The sequence below is a fragment of the Terrapene carolina genome, unplaced genomic scaffold, assembly GCF_002925995.2.
Source record: "Terrapene carolina triunguis isolate 2854851 unplaced genomic scaffold, T_m_triunguis-2.0 Scaffold111, whole genome shotgun sequence".
NCBI classification, from domain to species: Eukaryota; Metazoa; Chordata; order Testudines; family Emydidae; genus Terrapene; species Terrapene triunguis.
The window spans coordinates 19,329,667-19,348,348 of NW_020664462.1; the positions used below are offsets into that span (position 1 = coordinate 19,329,667).

Below are 18,682 nucleotides of genomic sequence, written 5' to 3' on the forward strand. Positions count from 1 at the left end.
ACTGAAATAATAGCGACATTGTTGTTCTCAATGCTACAATGAGATAATCCAAAACATCTGTGAGCTATTTAGAGGTTCTGTCCTTATATAGCTGATTCATACCAGTTACCCATGTACTATATTTTCACACTGTCTCAGAGAGTTCAAGAAAAGATTTAAAACACCTAGAGGAATAACTTAACAGTGACTTATTTGAAATATGCTAGTAGCAATTCCTTGCAACAAAAGTGATGTGACAAATTTGAGGAGTTTTACAGTACTAATGCTTGTTATTGCTTCTCACAAAATGTTACCAAGCTTACAATAATCTTTACACTTTCAGCAAAAATGTGAACAGTATATTTAAATATATTAAAAAGAATTAAAAAAAACATTTCACATAAAACATTTGTTGCCATATGAAAGTCTTTTAGCAATAAATGCTCACACCAGTATTTAAACATTGTTAAAAGTATAATGATCTTACTAATAAATTATGCAACAAGAGAGGTAAACAAAATAAAATTACAATATAGCTATCAGTATTCTTCCATAGAACCCATGTGGATTCGGAAACCTCATTTTTAGATGACTAATTAAGAAACTGATATTTTCAGAGCAACAAAAATAAAAGCTTTTATTTGTTCATTTGAATATAAAACAGGCGTTATCACAGATGTACAAAGCGTACTGGTGGTTTAACATACAAGAAGGTTGCTGTCCTTTGCACATAAAAACTTTTGTTAAACTGTGATTGGCTGAGTTACATGAATTTCTCTAACCAGTCACCACACTCTATGAAATAACGCTGCTAACATTCAACTGATAAAAGGGACAGTCTTCCCTTGGGTAAAGTGTCAAGCAGGATTAAATATATATAATAAACAAGCACCATGAGGAATCTGCTCCTGTTTGATTAGTTTTGTGTTTAAATGTTCATTGTGTACCCTCTTCTTTGTGCATGTGCATCAAATTGATTACATGGTTTTGTCTGACTTCAAAAGCACAAGGTCACAAGACAAACATTTTATACATTCTCATGAATGGTTTATCTACAGTACAATTTCTAATACAGAACGATCCTTCTTTATTGCTCAGTCTGATGGTACTTAAGTGTTTCCTTCCTTTTGCTTGCATAACCAAACTAGAAATTCAGTTTATCACTTCTTTTAACTCAGAATTTAACAACCACGGATGACAGGGCGCAGAAGAGATCTGTTATTAACTGTGTTTCACAACTGCATTTGCAGTTGTTTTTCCTATGAATGTGAAGTTGACTTGGTGAAGGTTAAAGTGATGTTGTAAATGACAGCTAAATTTGTTTTGCAGTACTGAGATCAGCAATAGCAGGACTTCACGAGTTAGTTCACACGCTGCAATTATGGTTGTAATCAATCAACATCTTTTCAAAGCCTTACAATAACTTGCCATTAAGAACGGATTTTATTCTTTCTGGGAGCAGAAAAAGAGTGAGAGAATATAAGGATTGCTCTTCAGAGCATGAGTAGAAATATTCACAGGACAGTGAAATCTGAGAGTGGTCTGAAATAAAACAAGTCTTACATAGTAAGATGCTCTGTACTGTACATGCAGACTAAAATGTCCCTATCTTTTAAAGAGATTTTAAACAACCAACACTGTGTCTTAGAAGCCAAACAAAACTATCATTAGCAGGGGTCCATTGCCATAGATATTTTCCAAAGGCAGACAAAATACGTCCCTTATACGTGTTATAAAAATGATTATGTTTGCCCTGCAACAACTTTAGTCATGCATATCTGGTAATGAGAGTCAGCACTTGAACATATTTTGGACATTAAGAAAAGCATTCTTGGACTGCTGCTGGTAAACCCCACTCTTGATCACACACAGGTCAACTCGGTTACAAAGGAATGAAGGGACTATGAAAGTTAAAGGAAATAAAGACACCGGAACGGGAAATTGAAGATCTAGTTTACCCAAAGGCGGTAAAATAAAGGCAGCTGTGATAAATGTTTTCCTACTGTTCCCTATTGATGGCCTCAGTTCTGAGACCTTGGGACTCAGTTCCTTAAAACAGGCAGTTCAGTTCCTCTGTTAGTTCACTTGGTCTAGGGACTCGTTAGCAGATGCACAATTTGTGCTAAATCAATCGTAATGACTATATGTTATTCTCTGTTGAAGAATAAATTAAAGACCATTAAAACAATAGTTTTCTATAAGTGTAAACTGGATGTATTAGCCACCAAGCTACGTGGACCAGCTGAGAGGCAAATTGATAACTCTATGCAAATAACCACCAAAAACCTTTCCTTATCACAACAAAAACACCAACTAAAATGATGAAAAAAATTGTGCAACAAAGTTATGCAGCTACAAAACAGTGCTATTCTTCAACCTGCCTTTTCTAAAGTCTAACAAGTGTATGCACATGCCAGCACAAATATTTATTGTTGACTCCATGGCAAAGAAAAAAAAAATCTTATAGTGCATTTTTAGTTTTAAATTCATTCACCGCCTTAAAGGCAGCAATAATTCCACTTGCTGGTATCTAGAGGATTTGTTTTAGACAGGGATACTTAGCAATCCAGGATTGCTTTTTCTCAAAAAAATTGTGAGTAACATTTGGTTATCTACAGTGGGAGATACCATGCAAGTGACAAGTACTGCATTTTAAACTTTAAAATCTTTTTTGTCATTAGTGAATTTATATTTCATATATATATATTTGATGTGATACTATCCACTCAAGATAATACAACACTTTGTTTTTATATTAGCAAACATTACAAGAGATTAATATTCTTGAATGTTTTTTCTTTTATACTTCTAAAGAGATCAAAATAAATTAAACATTTTGTACATAATTACAGAAGAAGTAGTTAACTTATTTTATCTTTTTAGTTTAGTACAAAGATATTTGCAAGTTCATTGCCGAAATACACCTTATTTATAAATTTCTTCCACTCTAACACTAGTATCAAAGGCTCTTTGGCCTTTGTGCTTTCGACATCTCTGACAGAGAAAGCTGCTAGAACTCTAATTGGAAGGTGCTATTTTGGGCATTTTCCTCGTACCTCTACATAGTTTCCTAAAATGGTGGGATCTAAAATGGCTTAAATTAGTAATGGATCTGTATTTGTAAATTTTTTTATGACGCATCAAAAACAACTGAACATAATTCTTTGTCATTGTATATAAATTGTTAAAAAGAATCCACTTGGAGGGCAGAATAAAAAAATTAGCTACTTCAGCTTTACTCAACATAAAATACAAAGCCACGTTTACTCAGAAAGCAGTTTCATCCAATAAGTAAAAAAAACCTAAAATGGGCTTTTCCGACAAACTGAAGGGCAGTACACCTTAGTCCTTCTGTGTTAAAATTTAGTGGTAAAAGAAAACACATTTCACATTTTATTTCCTGCAAACCGTGACTGCTTTGAAAAGTCATAATAGATACAGTTCCATTCTGATGAGTATCACCCTCTTATCTGCACATTTTTAGTGGACACCAAAAATTTTTATACATCTATAGTAAAGTCCATGGAAGCCTTAAGATACAAGACTACATGTTGTAGGCCACATAGATGGGATCTAGCTGGTCTGCCAAAAATCCATCTCGTAGGTGCATACGTTGTTTCTCTCCACGGGAGTTGATAGGAATTACACCAATGTCCACCACCACCACCACTCCTACAATCAGATAGTGTTCTTCCAGGACTACATTGGTGACTAAAGGAACCAGGTCCAAGGCTTCTTGCTCTGATCCATCCAGCTCAACTACGACGACCAACAGATTTGTCCAGGTAAACACCGCACTAGAATACACAAAAAACAATTATTAGAAGCGTTCTGAGTTTTCCTCCCAGTCTGACACATCCATGTTTTATCCACAGTGGGTGTTTCAAATATACTGCACTTCCTGGCTGCTTTCCATATGGGTATCACAGACTGGGGGAGAATTCATTCACAGGTAGAGACACAAACAGTCCTGTTAGCATCTGCTTTAATACTATGTCTTGGGGTATCTCCACACCCCCACCTTTTCGTTGTTGTTGTTGAGAAAAGCGAAGGGAGTGACAGCTACACTTTTACATATAGCACTAAATGCTAGTGATGTCTCATTTATTTTCTAGCTAAGGTTTAAATGTCATGTTTTATTTCACACAAAGAGAGCATAACAATTAAGGGCCCATTCTTTCCCTCCACATTTGAGCACGGAAGGGGAGAGTTCCGGCACGTTGGCATGTTCTTCCCTCCATCCCATCCCAAACTCCTCCACAGCCTCAGAACTCCCATTGGAGCTGCAGGTTTGAGGCTCCAACATGATGCAGTCTCACACTATGCACAGATTTTAAGCTTGTAAGTAAGCTTGTCTCTTTGGAGAGTTGGTGCGTGGGAAGCTGGGGTGTAAGTTTACAGCAGTCTAGTATGCCACACTACCTGGCTACTGTGCACTAAAAGTTCTGGAAAAGTTCAGGTCAAAGAGCACTAAGTGTCAGGGCCCACACAGACAGTGCATGGCAGGCTAGAGGACTGTAGATTTACACCCCAGCTTGCTGCACACTGAGACTTACATCTACATGTGGAGTTGGGGGTATGATTCCCAGCTCACGTAGACATATGCTAGCTCTCACTGAGCTAGAGTGCTAAAAATAGCGAGTGGTGGCATAGGCTAGCTGTCCCGAGCATGTATCCACAGGGTCCAGGCAGCTGTGGGAAGCACATCACGAGCTCCAAGGGTAGACATAGCCTGACTCTCTGTATAGACACGCTCTTAGTCTGACCCGTTGCAGAACACAGGTTATAGAATTTCAACTGGGTAATTTGTACATCAAGCCCAGTATCTTGTGGCTTTTTAATATGGAGATATACCTATCTCATAGAGCTGGAAGGGACCTTGAAAGGTCATCAAATCCAGTCCCCTGCCTTCACAGCAGAACCAAGTACCCTCCCTGACAGATTTTTGCCCCAGATCCCTAGATGGCCCCCTCAAGGATTGAACTCACAACCCTGGGTTTAACAGGCCAATGCTCAAACCACTGAGCTATCCCTCCTCCCTGAACTACAGCATCTCTTATCTTTGGCTGCAAATACACACACCTTCCACACCTAGACCCACACAGAGAGGGGTCAATAGCAGGAGCTGCGGTGCCAGGATATTGACTATGCCAGAAGACTGTCATCAGCTGGACCCTCTGACCGTAGCAGTGCTAGAGTACCACTGTTACAGTGTCCATTAGCCAGGGAGAATATAGTGCAATAAGGTTAAGTACTGCCCCCACAGCAGTTACTTATTCCACCTGCAGTACTGACCTTTTATTCCCTCACTGTAGTAGACTTGTGTACTAATTTCTTAAATTGCATTACCTACTGCCAGCCATGTACAATCAGGTGAAGATTCTCTAGAACCTCACTGAGCCCCAGGAGTATGCAACTGTATTGCATCCCGAGGTCAACACTCCAATTCAGAGTGCCGTTGTCCCATCAAATTTTAAAACTCTGGAAATATGGGTATTTTGGAAACTGCAGAACACACACAATTATCCATCCATGCCCAGAATTTAGAACATGTGCTTTATCCTAAAGTTTATAAGAGTATCTTTCAGGAGAGATGTATTTAAAAATATTTGTTTTTAAACCCCACAAAGTTTTGTTGGATTAAATTCTTTTGCGCTTATTGGCTTGGAAAGTCAGTGGACACAAGAAGACAGGCTGAGTGGCTGCCTTCTGCCTCCATGTTGCTAAAAAACCCTACTTTGATTTATAATTATATTTTAGCAGAAGGTCTAATGAGTTCTGAATGATGTTGAATATTAACAAAGTACAGTGGTCAGTCTGCGAAGATGCCTCTCTCTCTCTCATAAGGCTCTGGAACATTGATGGATTGCTTAGAAACACCTTAGCGTTCAGATGACCTAAATTTACATTTGCAACAAGAAATTCAAAAGAAAGTTACTTTAAAATAATAATGACATCCTGGTTTACACCTTCCAGGGTGGCCTTCCTGGGGAAGTAGCTAGATCTCACAGCTTTCCCCCCCTCTATACTTTCCTTCCTACGCTTGAAAACAGCAAGGTTAAAATTCCTTGGCCACTTGCTACATTAAGATGTTGCAGTATCTCCAGGGCCATCTGTAGATTACAGTAGAGCAGGCTAAGGCTAACCACAACTATAGTATGAATTACTGACATTTTCAGTTGTAAGGGTTGAGTTCTAAATATTATTTTAATGCTTTAATTAGATAATGCTCTGATGTTCAGGAACAACCAAGGATTGAGTATGCAGTAGAAAAGGGCAGTTTGTTTATATTTCTAGTTTCTGAAACAGAGGAAGACAGAAGAAACCTTATTTCCCCAGACAGATCAGAAACACTGGCCCTTTTACAAGCAGAATTTTGTTTGGAAGCTATTTTAACTGAACTATTTAACAGAGGGAGTCTATCGAGCAGCACTACATGTAAGCTTCATGAAAGTGCAATTTTGCTGGTACACAATCCTGACTGCCTCTCGGAAAGCAGGAAAGGGTCTATTTCCATTTGATTTACTGGGGCTTTCTAAAAAACAAAACAAAAAAACTAACAGTTAAGCCTAAACATTTGCAATAGTTCAGACCCTTTGGAATGTAATTTGAAAGTTTCCCTGGCATTGTTTTTCTAGACAACGAATTAAAACAGAATGGCGCTTGGGATGCTGGAACCTCATTTCAAATGCAATGTCTAGAACTTGCTGGTGACAGACACCTCTCTGTACAGTCAAGGATCATATTATATTTATGCATTCCACACAGAGGCCCTTTAAAGTCACGTAAAAGTTGCAGTCATGTATCAGTGTTTTGAATACGTATTTGCTTTTTAGAATCCTTGAGTTGGAAAAAAAAATGAGGAACCCATGAAGTTTGCATTTCCACAAGCCAGAGTCATGCTCTGTAGACACAGCAAAAGTCAATGAGTTGGAAACTACTCCCCTCCTGCAAAGCCAGCAATATTCCATCGCACTAACCTCATCAGAAAGTACCAGTAAGTGGCCGTAACGCTTCAGAAGGAATTGAGCTATAACAACTTATTTCAAAATGCATCCAAAATGCTTCCTGTAGGTTTATACATTTTGTCATTGTGCACAGAGGGAATGCCACTTCCTTTCAAATGCAATGAAGACATATGCTCTGTTCCTCTTTCCAGGGTTAGAAGTTTAAATGAGGCAGCATTGTGTATTCTTAATTAAATTACAAGCACATACATAATTCCTTAAGGTTTCTTACATTATTAAAAACGTTTTCAAAATGCAAGTTTTGCCTACATTGATGCATAGCTAGGTCAGGCATCAAGACAGAAATGGATTATGGTGACATTCTTCTGCATTCTTTAACATTACATGTTAAATACAGGTGGCCACTGAAACAGTGTCGTTAGTGGTTCCTCTCTAAGGGGGTGGGGCATGCCTGAGGGGGAACCTGAGCAGTTATCCACACTGGGCGGTCACAACACAGGCCCCACTTCCCTACTATTTGCAAGGGAGGCTCTTCCCTTTGAGAGTCTCCTAAATTCTCTCTAGTTGGGGGGGATAAAAACAAAAGCCACAAAACCCCACACACTCAGGGATACTCCCTCCCTGTAGTCCCCGCAAAGAGGGGAGGGGGATGGGGTGGTGAGTCTACAGTGCTGCCAATGATCCAGCCCCGATATAATGAGTTTGGGGAAATTGCTCTGGCTGGGTCTCTGAGGCAGGCTTAGTCTGTCTGTCTTACCCTGGGGGTCCACTGTACTCTGCCCAGGGTTGGGGTGAAGGTCTCCTGCTTAGAAGTTCCCTCTGCAGCTTCAGGTGTTGCTCTGCAGTCTACTGCATAGGGCAATCTGGCTCCTTCCCCCCACTGACTGCACTTTCCTTCCTTTTAAAGGCTTCCTCATCCTTAGCTTCTGAGGATAGGACAAGAAGCAATGGGCTTAAATTGCAGCAAGGGAGGTTTAGGTCGAACATTAGGAAAAACTTCTTAACTGTCAGGGTGGTTAAGCACTGGAATAAATTGCCTAGGGAGGTTGTGGAATCTCCATCATTGGAGATTTTTAAGAGCGGGTTAGACAAACACCTGTCAGAGATGGTCTAGATAATACTTAGTCCTGCCATGAGTTCAGGGGACTGGACTAGATAACCTCTTGAGTTCCCTTCCAGTCCTATGATTCTATGAATGATTGACAGGATGGGAGGGGTGGACCTAGCCCTGCCATCTTGGCCTCTCTGGTCCCTTCTTCAACTGTGTGGGGCCCTTACATTCCATCACAGTCACAGACTGTGAATTTTATACTACTGGAATTATCAGGAGAAAAGGCAAATCTAAAATAACTGTCCAGACCAGATACTCATCAATGAAATTTGGACAGCTGGGTCATAAATCAAATCAACACGGTACCAACTTTCTTAACTGACTTAAAGGTGTCCCAGTGAGCACCAATTTCCTTAAGCAGAGTTGTAAAAATAGTATTTGGAATATTTTCTAAAACAGTCTTAACTCTACTGGGTAGTGGGTAGATGGTGGTGATTATTTGGGTTTACTTGCTGTGAAAATGCAACTTTAACTCTGAAATGCCTTTGTTTCTAGTGTTTTGTTGTGTGGTTTTATTGTTTATTCTACTGTGTTCTTGAAAGGTAATAAACACACACTCTTGTGTCTGCAGTCTTGAAGGTTTGTGTGTGGGAATTTCCTTGTCTAGAAATGGCCTGTCCTCTGGAAAGGAACTCTTCCTATAGATTCTGGGAGAGTCAAGGGGACAGAACAACCCCTTAGTTTGCTGGCTGCAAAGACTCCTACCAACCACAGTCTCCACCTGCCATCCTGGTGAGGCAAGTTCTGAGGTTACAAAGGTCTTAAAGGCCCTCACAAGGAAATTAAAATTCTTCACCGTTCTGCATGTCAGGAGCTCATGCTGCACCCCTGCAGAACACAGGAGGAGTGTAGGAGTGGAGCTCCCATTCTGTCAACCTAACGATTACAGGACTGGGGCTCTCCATCATTACATTCATGGGGGCGGAGGGAGAGAAATGCAGGAGAGGAGGTTTGAGGGAAAGGGGGGGCAGTAGAGATATGAGGAATACCCTCCCTCTACTACACTGACGTACATCCTGAGGCTTCCTGACCCCAATGGTGGGGGAGCTGGAGATTGAAGAAATCCAACGCTGCTCCCCTCTGGCTACCTCCTGCTGTTTCCTGGGATCCAAGCAAAGGTTTTTGCAGCGCCTCAGGAGATAAGGGATGAAGCATTCCCTGGGACCTCTCCTCTCATCCAATAAACCTTCAGATGCCCGAGTGAGACTACTATGGCTTCTCAGACTGCTTTGAGGGGACTGAAGAATTGACCGAGGCCTTGTCTACTCTTGAAAGGGTTTTCTGGCATAGAGCTATATTGGCACACTCTCCTCCCCCAGTGGATATCAGCTTATAACAGCAAGAGTTAAACTAGTTCCGTACACTAGCGCTTTTGCTGTCATAGTCGTGCTGGTTTGGGTGGGAGGGGGGAAAATCACACCCCTGACTGACCTAGACATGCTGGCAAAACTTTTAAAGTGTAGACCAGGCCTAGGAGCTACGGTGATGGGAAAGGATTGCTCACTCCACCAGCATCCCTTCATTGGGCTCAGGGAGCAGCTGGGGAGGGAGTCTCTGTTCCTTGGAGCCTCCTATGCAGGCATCAAGGAATAGGGAATAAAGTCTCCACCTCATCAGATGTCTCTGGACAGCGGAAGATGGTTGCTAAGGATTATCCCTAATGAGCTGCTTCTCCCCAGCCCCAGCCCTGTTCTTGGCAATGTTGCATATTGACAGTCCTTATGAGGTGTGCAGGACAGGAGTTCTCCTGTGCATCTCACAAGGCCTACGCAGAGGGAGGGCACTGGTTGAGGACCGGTGGCTGAAGGGAACAGCATACCTAGAGGCCCCTCCCAGCCTGTTCACCCAGTTCCATGCAGCAAATTTAGGGAGTGAAGAATTCATCTCCCCAGTCACCATCTGCTGCTCCCAGTCTGTAGCACTTGTGATTAATCAACAAAGAGCTTGTGCCTGAGGTTTCAAAGTTACCTAAGGGATGTGGATGGCCAGTTCCCAATAACTTCAATCAATGGATATTCATCTCTCTGAGGTGGATCTAAAAGTCTCAGTTTACTATTTCAAGCATTGGCAACTCTTGAATGTTGACTTTACTGAACTACACTTTGGTGCAGAGCACTAGATCTCAGCTAGGGAAGAGGAGATTTTTAAGTTGTCTCTCTTCTGTTCCATTGCTTGAAAGTGCTAAAACAATGTTAGAGGACTTCTAGACTTCTGGTGGACACCATTATTTTAAAAGTGTTCTAATTCATGAACGCTTTGTCCACGTAAATTCAAATTTTGTCTGTAAGTTCTACCTCAGCCTAGGTATTAACCTAACTGTTTTGAGGCAGATATAATCTTTTGGTGGACTTTAAGGGGTGGGGGGGGGAAGACATCTGACTTACATCGTAAACCTCAGATCTGCTATCTCATCTCTATAACATTTAACTCTACATAGACACATTACATGTAGGCCAATCCATAGTGGTGCCTGAGCCATGGAGAAATAAGAAGTAAGGAGATGGCAACTGTGAATTACGTTACCATAATTCCATTGAGGTTTTTTGACGAATGAAGCCTCAGTAAAATTAAAATCCTGCCTGCTGCATTTTATGCAAAGTAAAATCCATCAATATTTTAAACCTGTTTTAAATTAAACAACCACACAGTCCTTTTTCACATCTGTAATCCAGGGTGTTCTACTGCTTTGTTGAGTTTTCCCCTCTCTGTGTTGGTATTTTGACAGGAAGACATTTTTCTTACAAGGAGGAAACAATTAAGAGGGTCATAAAGATTGTGACTGATAATTAGAATAATGTTTAGTTCATTTGCATCCTGCAGTTCAATTAGCGAAAGTTGCATTTTATAATAAGATACATGTCTAATGATTTAATAAAATACCCTTATTAGCCAATAAAGTGCACTCTGTCATAACTGTTAAATTGTTATTTATATTATGGCACCACCCAATGAGGGCCATGGTCCCATTGTGACAGGCCCCAGACAGATATATGAAAGATCTGGTCCCAACTCTGAAAATCTTACATAATAAGAGTGTGATCATCAATAGGATCCATGCAAGTCTTCGCTTACATGGAGCTGATTACAGGACTGAGGCCTGAATTAAGACAAGGTGCAAGAAGTGGATAAAGGAGCAGGGGAGGACAGACCACGGCTGCAGTGATAGGATGTGGATACGCATACTATCAGCGCAACTGGATTGCAATTTTGATTTTTTACAAGATATAAAATATACAAATAAATATCAGCTATCCACAGTAGCCATCTGGCTACCCACTCTCTAGAGTCACCTGTCTAAATTCCACTGCAAAGGCACGCCCGTCCCCATTATTATTGAAAATATCGAGAAATATAATGAGCAAGAGTTCTGTTTTGATCAGTAGATGTAAAATTAATGCCCTAAGTCTAGAAGAGGCTAGGCAGAAAGTGAAATATATACTGAAAATGGGTGAAGTTTTTGAAAAACACCTAAATCTCACTGAAAGTCAATGGGACAAAGGCACTTTCGAAAATTTTACCAAATGCCTTTACACAATATGTTCTGCAAGTATAGTATTGCCCCTTGCAACCAATTACTCACACAATATATAAATGCTAAGAATTGCGTTGTACAAACCCGTAGGAAAAGCAGATAAACACTAACTCAGCATCTTGATATTTAATCAATAATTGGTCTCAGCTCCGTAATGAAACTAACTTGCTATGTTGCTTTCTAAAGGAATTCCCAAAAAGATTGAAGAAAGAAAACAAACAGCTAAGCTTCCAAACCCCACTGCTAAAAATAACTCAGAATAAAACCAAACCCCACCATTACCACCAAACATCATGTTACATGTTTCTTAGAAAACAAAAAGAGTAAAGAAAGTTGTCCTTCCTGATAAAAGCGGCTTATGCCAAGTTTTAGCTTAGAGAGTGTATAATTTATGGTCAAGTTATAAACTCTTGGAACACTGGTATATTTCCTGAATCAACTGCACTATCCAAGCAAAAACACAGAAAACATCTTACAGGCTAGAGTTTGATACAAGATTCACAATGTTTCACAACACTCACCATTCTGTGATGCTCTTGTGTGCTCTAATTACTGATGTCTCAATATCAATCGGATGATATCTCATCCCTCGTAACTCCATGGCTTCATCTAGTGCACCCACAACATAAAGTGCATCATGTCGCTCTAGTTACAGAGAGGGAAAAGCAATGACTTAAATCTCTACTATATTAAATAAATTATAAAAATATCCACATTAGTAAAATAACAACATTCCATTTATAAAGTATCCTTGAATTTCAGAAGATCCAAAGCACTTTACAAGTTATATACATTCACGATTACTGAAATGCAATGTGCGATGGAGGGCAGCAGCTAATCAGGTTGCTGAGCACAATATGGGAGAAGAAGAAATTTTTAGCCGACACCAGATCAAACCTCTATTCTTATGAATGTAGAGCAGACAGAGCGACTTGTATGGCATTCTGTTTATCTGCCTTTGAAGGATAATGAGTGAAACTGACCCTTCTGGGATTTGAATCTGTCTGTCTTGCAGCTTGAATATTTCAAATCTGGTAGCTTAAACCACTATGGTGTTTGCCTATGATGCCGAAATAATACATGTTATATTCTTGATATCAAATCGCTGATTAAGACAAAACTATGTTTGTAGCATGAATTTTTATCAACTAGAGATAAGACAAAAAAACGACGACAACCCCTAGACTGAGATGAGAGTTCTTCTGGGATCTTAAGCTTAACATAAACGAACATATGTCACTCATACGAGAAAATATATTGGTTGTGGCAATGACGTTTAAGTCTCAATGAAGACATCTCCCAGACGCTATGTAGAAAAGGGACTTGTCCTTCTGAAGAGGAAGTTTAGAAAGGAAGGAGAGAGGAGGTGTGCCACTATTACTTCATGGGAGGATTTATTCCACTGGAAATGAAAGACTAGAAAACACTCTGTTACTATTCTCTCAGAGTAAGAATTCCTGCTGCTTCTTGGACCCCTTATAGCTTTCAGGGCATTTTCCTGAATAAAATAATTAATAAAGAGAAAATCCTAAAAAATGCTTTATAAGATTAAATGCCTTTAGGAGGATCTAAGTATGAGGAACTGGACAGTAATTTTAATGCACAGCAATTATAAACAGGGCTTCAGACTTATTAAATTCATCTGACTAGGTTCTATTCAAATTAGGGCTGTCGATTAATTAAAAAAATTAATTGCAATTAACAATTTAATCGCAATTAATTGCACTGTTAAACAATCTAATACCAATTGAAATTTATTAAAGATTTTGGATATTTTTCTACATTTTCAAATATATTGATTTCAATTACAACACAGAATACAAAGTGTACAGTGCTCACTTTATATTATTATTTTTATTACAAATATTTGCACTGTAAAAATGATAAAAAAAATAAATAGTATTTTTCAATTCACCTCATACAAGTACTGTAGTGCGATCTCTATAGTGAAAGTATAACTTACAAATGTAGATTTTTTTTGTTACATAACTGCACTCAAAACCAAAATAATGTAAAACTTTGAGCCTACAAGTCCACTCAGTCCTACTTCTTGTTCACCCAATTACGAAGAGAAACAAGTTTATTTACATTTACGGGAGATAATGCTGCCTGCTTCTTATTTACAATGTCATCTGAAAGTGAGAACAGGCGTTCGCATGGCACTTTTGTAGCCGGTTTTGCAAGGTATTTACGTGCCAGATATGCTAAACATCCTTATGCCCCTTCATGCTTCGGGCACCATTCCAGAGGACATGCTTCCATGCTGATGATGCTCATTAAAAAATAATGTGTTAATTAAATTTGTGACTGAACTCCTTGGAGGAGAATTGTGTCTCCTACTCTGTTTTACCCGCATTCTGCCATATATTTCATGTTATAGCAGTCTCAGATGATGACCCATCACATGTTGTTTGATTTACCAACACTATTACTACAGATTTCACAAAATGCAAAGAAGGTACCAATATGAGATTTCTAAAAATAGCTACGTCACTCGACCCAAGGTTTAAGAATCTGAAGTGCCGTCCAAAATCTGAGAGGGTCGAGGTGTGGAGCATGCTTTCAGAAGTCTTAAAAGAGCAACATTCCTATGCGGAAAATACAGAACCCAAACCACCAAAAAAGAAAATCAACTTTTTGCTGGTGGCATCTGACTCAGATGATGAAAATGAACATACCACATAAATATCTTGCAGCGCCGGCTACAACAGTGCCATGTGAACGCCTGTTCTCACTTTCAGGTGACATTGTAAACAAGAAGCGGGCAGCATTATCTCCTGCAAATTATAAGCAAACTTGTTTGTCTGAGTGACTGGCTCAACAAGAAGTAGGACTGAGTAAACTTGTAGGCTCTAAAGTTTTACATTGTTTTATTTTTCAATGCAGTTTTTTTTTTGTACATAATTCTACATTTGTAAGTTCAACTTTCAGGATAAAGAGATTGCACTACAGTACTTGTATTAGGTGAATTGAAAAATACCATTTCTTTTGTTTTTTATAGTGCAAATATTTGTAATAAAAAATAAATATAAAGTGAGCACTTGACACTTTGTATTCTGTGTTGTAATTGAAATCAATATATTTGAAAATGTAGAAAACATCCAAAACATTTTAAATAAATAGTATTCTATTATTGTTTAACAGTGCGATTAATCACGATTATTTTTTTTAATCACTTGACAGCCCTAATTCAAACAGATTCAATTCATTCTTAATAGTGGCACTGTGAACACTACTGATACACCTGAAACGATACTTCACTAGCAATTTCAGCTACCATCACAGCCAGACTCTGTATTTTGCAAGTTATAGTAAATTCCCAATCAGAGAATTTCAGCCACACTGACTCTCTTTTGCCTCACAGTATTTGTTTGCTTATACTGTATATTGACAAAAGATAGGGTATGTCACTAGTGATTAATATGGACCTGTGCTTCCCTGATAGAAAACAAAATATTCCCGGTAACTTCATTTACAAGCTAGAGCTTATAGTACATTTTTATTATTTGCTCCTATGGTTCTTAAAGACTGGGTGAGTTCAAAAGTAGGACCATTTTTATTAACAACTTCACAGAAATAGGATTACTAAATGAGGGTGTCTTCACAAAAAGCCCAAGCCCCAATCCTGCCGCAGTGTTCCATAAGGAAGGATCTGTTCATGCAGATCCAATTGCAGCAGTGGTGCAAAACATGTAAGAATATTAATATTTTTTCCAGACGAAAAGCATTAGAGACATTTTGTATATAGAATCAGAAGGTCTCTTCCTCAGGGAGCTTACAGTGTGTATAGAAAACATACAAAAGCACACATGTAACAAAAGGAATATAACCAGGTAGTCATTTTTGGGAGGCATCTTGTTCCACTGTTTTATTTTCTTATTGACATCTATTTTGAAAATGCTTCTTTGGAGGGTTATAGAGCATTTAATGGTGAATGTTGATACAACAGACCAGGCTACACGTGAGTGAACAACTTTATAGCACTTTCAAAGCTATGTATAAACACACATTTATAAATGGAACTAGTGGTCTTACCTCCATTTGCATCAGTAAGTTCTGTTCTCCGCAAGAACCCCAAATAGCCAGTCCGAGCCCAAATAGTCTGTGTGTCTCCAAAGCTGAGTCTTGAATTAAAGTGATCTGATTGCAGGGATTCATCTCCATATATGGTAAAATACCCACTGGCATTATGAGCACTGTGAACCCATATCTAAGTTAAAAGCAATTAGACTGGCATTAATTAAAGTATCTATCCGGGGTGAAGAATTCTTGAAAATTCTTGCATCTGTTTTTAATCATAACTAGATATTTCTATACTACCTTTTAGCATGATTTCTGATTCAACACTCACCTTATTTCTATACTTATTTGAGGGCCAAATCCTGCTCGCCTTACACATGAGTAGCTTTGCTGAAGTCAATGAGTGAGATTCTGTGCCTCTTAAAGGTGCAGAACAGGCCTCACACCTCAGGAAAGTGGTGCCTAGCCTTTGCATCCTCCTGGTCTTGGGCTGCTCTGAGGGCTCAAGAGGGTCCTGGCATAACTTAGACAAGCCCCCAGAACTGTCTAATTTCTATCAGTCTCATAGGATTGTACTATGGGCTGCAGGGCTACCCAGGATTTCCACAGTGCTGTGTTCTGTGATGCTGCCCCAACATGCCCCTTCCACTCATGCCTGCTACACTAGCACTTTGAGGGTGGTCCTTTGATGACAGCTTTATAGACAGGTCTTTCACAGTGTCAGTGCTGGGGAAATTCTGCCCCAGCTTGTTAAGACTGTTTACACTGCCCTGGTCTTTTCATTTGGTATAAAGCCCAGGGGCCAGAAACTCACCCAATAAGATTACTTTGGTGAGCATGCCCCTTAGTTATCAACCAATAATAGCGCTTAGTACTTACAAAGCACTTTTAATCTTCAAAATATTAAAGATAGCTTCACAACAGCTCATGAGAGACAGGCAAGGCAGTACTAAGCTATACAAATTACCTTTTTCAGAATAATGAAAAGGGCACTGATAGGATTTTTTTAGCCAAAATATTTTACTCCAGCCTTAGCACAAAACACTGGGATTTCATGAACTCATTTTTTTCAGAAAGATTATATATTCTCAAAAGTTGTACTGTAATTTTAATCATGACAAATAATCATATATTGAAATCTTTATTTGCTCATTGAAAACAAAACGTTAAGTTCAATTTTATTATTCTGTGAAACACGAAATAAGCAGGAAATGTGTACAGCTTTGCTAAACTACATTAAACAGAACAGTTTAGGTTATAGTGATCATAAAAAGAATATAGGAACTCCATGTAGCTGAAGTTAGACTAATCAAAGAAATATCCTTTACTCCGTGTCAGAAGTAATAAGACAAGTAGAAAATGTAGATGGAAAAAACCTGGTTATTTTAAAAAAGGTCTCCGTGCTTTTCTTAAAGAGATACTGATATTTTTGAAGTTCAACAAGAAAAAGGTTTTTAACAGCAACAGCAACTCTTTTACTGTTAACTTCACACATTATAAAGCTGTATGGTCTACAGATATTTATGAGCTTGGCATATCTTTATATTTATTTAAGGAAGCCACTAATACAGTGTAAAGTGGCTTTTGCTCCTGTAATTTAATTCATTACAGACCAAGGGGTAATTGTTGTGACTCACCTCACCAAGATGAGAATCCCCTAAGGGTCCCTTTGTTTCAGGATTAGCAATAATGATGCGAACTCCAGGGAGGATCTATTAAAAGACACAATGAGTCATATTCTGTAAGAAACCAGATGATGTACATGTCTGTTTATGTAACTATACAAATGATACTTGTCCCCAGAAGCCCTTTACCTGACTCATTAAAAAAATCTTTAAAATACTTGACATATTATTTAAGGAATGGTACACCTCTACCCCAATATAACACGAATTCGGATATAACGCGGTAAAGCAGTGCTCCAGTGGGGCGGGGCTGCGCACTCCGGCGGATCAAAGCAAGTTCGATATAACGTGGTTTCACCTATAATGCAGTAAGATTTTTTGGCTCCCCAGGACAGCGTTATATCGGGATAAAGGTGTATTAGCTAGTTGTGATAGATATACCTAATTCTGTGCTGTTACAGATTGCTGCCAGTAAACTTTTTGATAAGAAAATCCCTGTCTTTCCTGTTTATCAGTCAAGGGATTCAGATGTGGAAGAAACCTACATAAGAGAGCAAGCCAATCCAGACTGAGTGTATTTAGGAAATGCTGCAAACCCTCCTCTTCATAAAAGCCTGTTGTAAGAATGACACAACACTGGCATCCCCATCCTACCAAAAATAAATAAATAATTTAAAAAATACTGAATAGGCTCTAAAACATTCAAAACCAAAAACTCTACCCCAAATAGAGTTTTTACTCAGAAATGGGACAAGAACCAGTGACTGCAGGAAATCCACTAAGGACTTTGCTATGGCTTCCTATGGAAGGTGCCCAGACACTATAAGAACAGATGGCAGGATAAAATCCTGATAGACAAATAATGTCTTCTGCCAAAGATAACGTTCACATGGGAAAAAATAATGAATATATTATGGTGCCAAGAGCCTCCGTTTCAGTTCTTTAAGCTAGACTGTCTGGATGCTCAGGGCAGCAATAATGGATACTTTCACACTTACAGAGACTGGATCAAATTTAGCCTAGCTTGGTATCATTAAGTAAATACGTAGCTCTTATATAGAACTTTTCATCAGTAGATCTCAAAGTGCTCTACACAGACAATCAACCCCATTTTACAGAGGAGGAAACCGAGGCACAGGGAGGTAAAATGACTTGCCCATGATCACCCACTCGGCCAGTGGCAGAGTCAGGTACAGAACCCAGGTTTCTTGAGTCCCTGTCCAGTGGTCTAACCACTAACCCACACTGCCTCCCATACATCTCAAAGATGTTTCCCCTGCCAGATGTTTGGTGGCCTATGAATAATGTGGGAATGTCTTGGTGGTCTCAGTCCAATTTCCAGGGGACATGTGTCATCATTAAAACCACCACTGCCAAGAAAGGTGCCAGTAGTTGTCTCAAAAGCAAGTCAGAGGACTGCCTAGGCAGATAGTGAACTATCATCTCA

The 18,682-nt window shown here is 39.2% G+C and overlaps 1 protein-coding gene across 5 annotated transcripts in view; it reads right to left on the reverse strand.

Moving 5' to 3' along the window:
* Positions 1-273: 273 nt before the first annotated feature.
* Positions 274-18,682, reverse strand: part of DIP2C (disco interacting protein 2 homolog C) — a 491,632-nt gene continuing 473,223 nt past the window's right edge. For all 5 annotated transcript variants that reach the window (XM_026652183.2, XM_026652182.2, XM_026652181.2 and 2 more), the window contains 4 exons: positions 17,248-17,322; positions 15,626-15,800; positions 12,112-12,235; positions 274-3,776 (listed from right to left, as the gene is read on the reverse strand). In XM_026652183.2, coding sequence (XP_026507968.1) covers positions 3,524-3,776; positions 12,112-12,235; positions 15,626-15,800; positions 17,248-17,322 — 627 coding nt within the window. In that variant the 3' untranslated portion in view covers positions 274-3,523. The remainder of the gene's footprint in view (positions 3,777-12,111; positions 12,236-15,625; positions 15,801-17,247; positions 17,323-18,682) is intronic.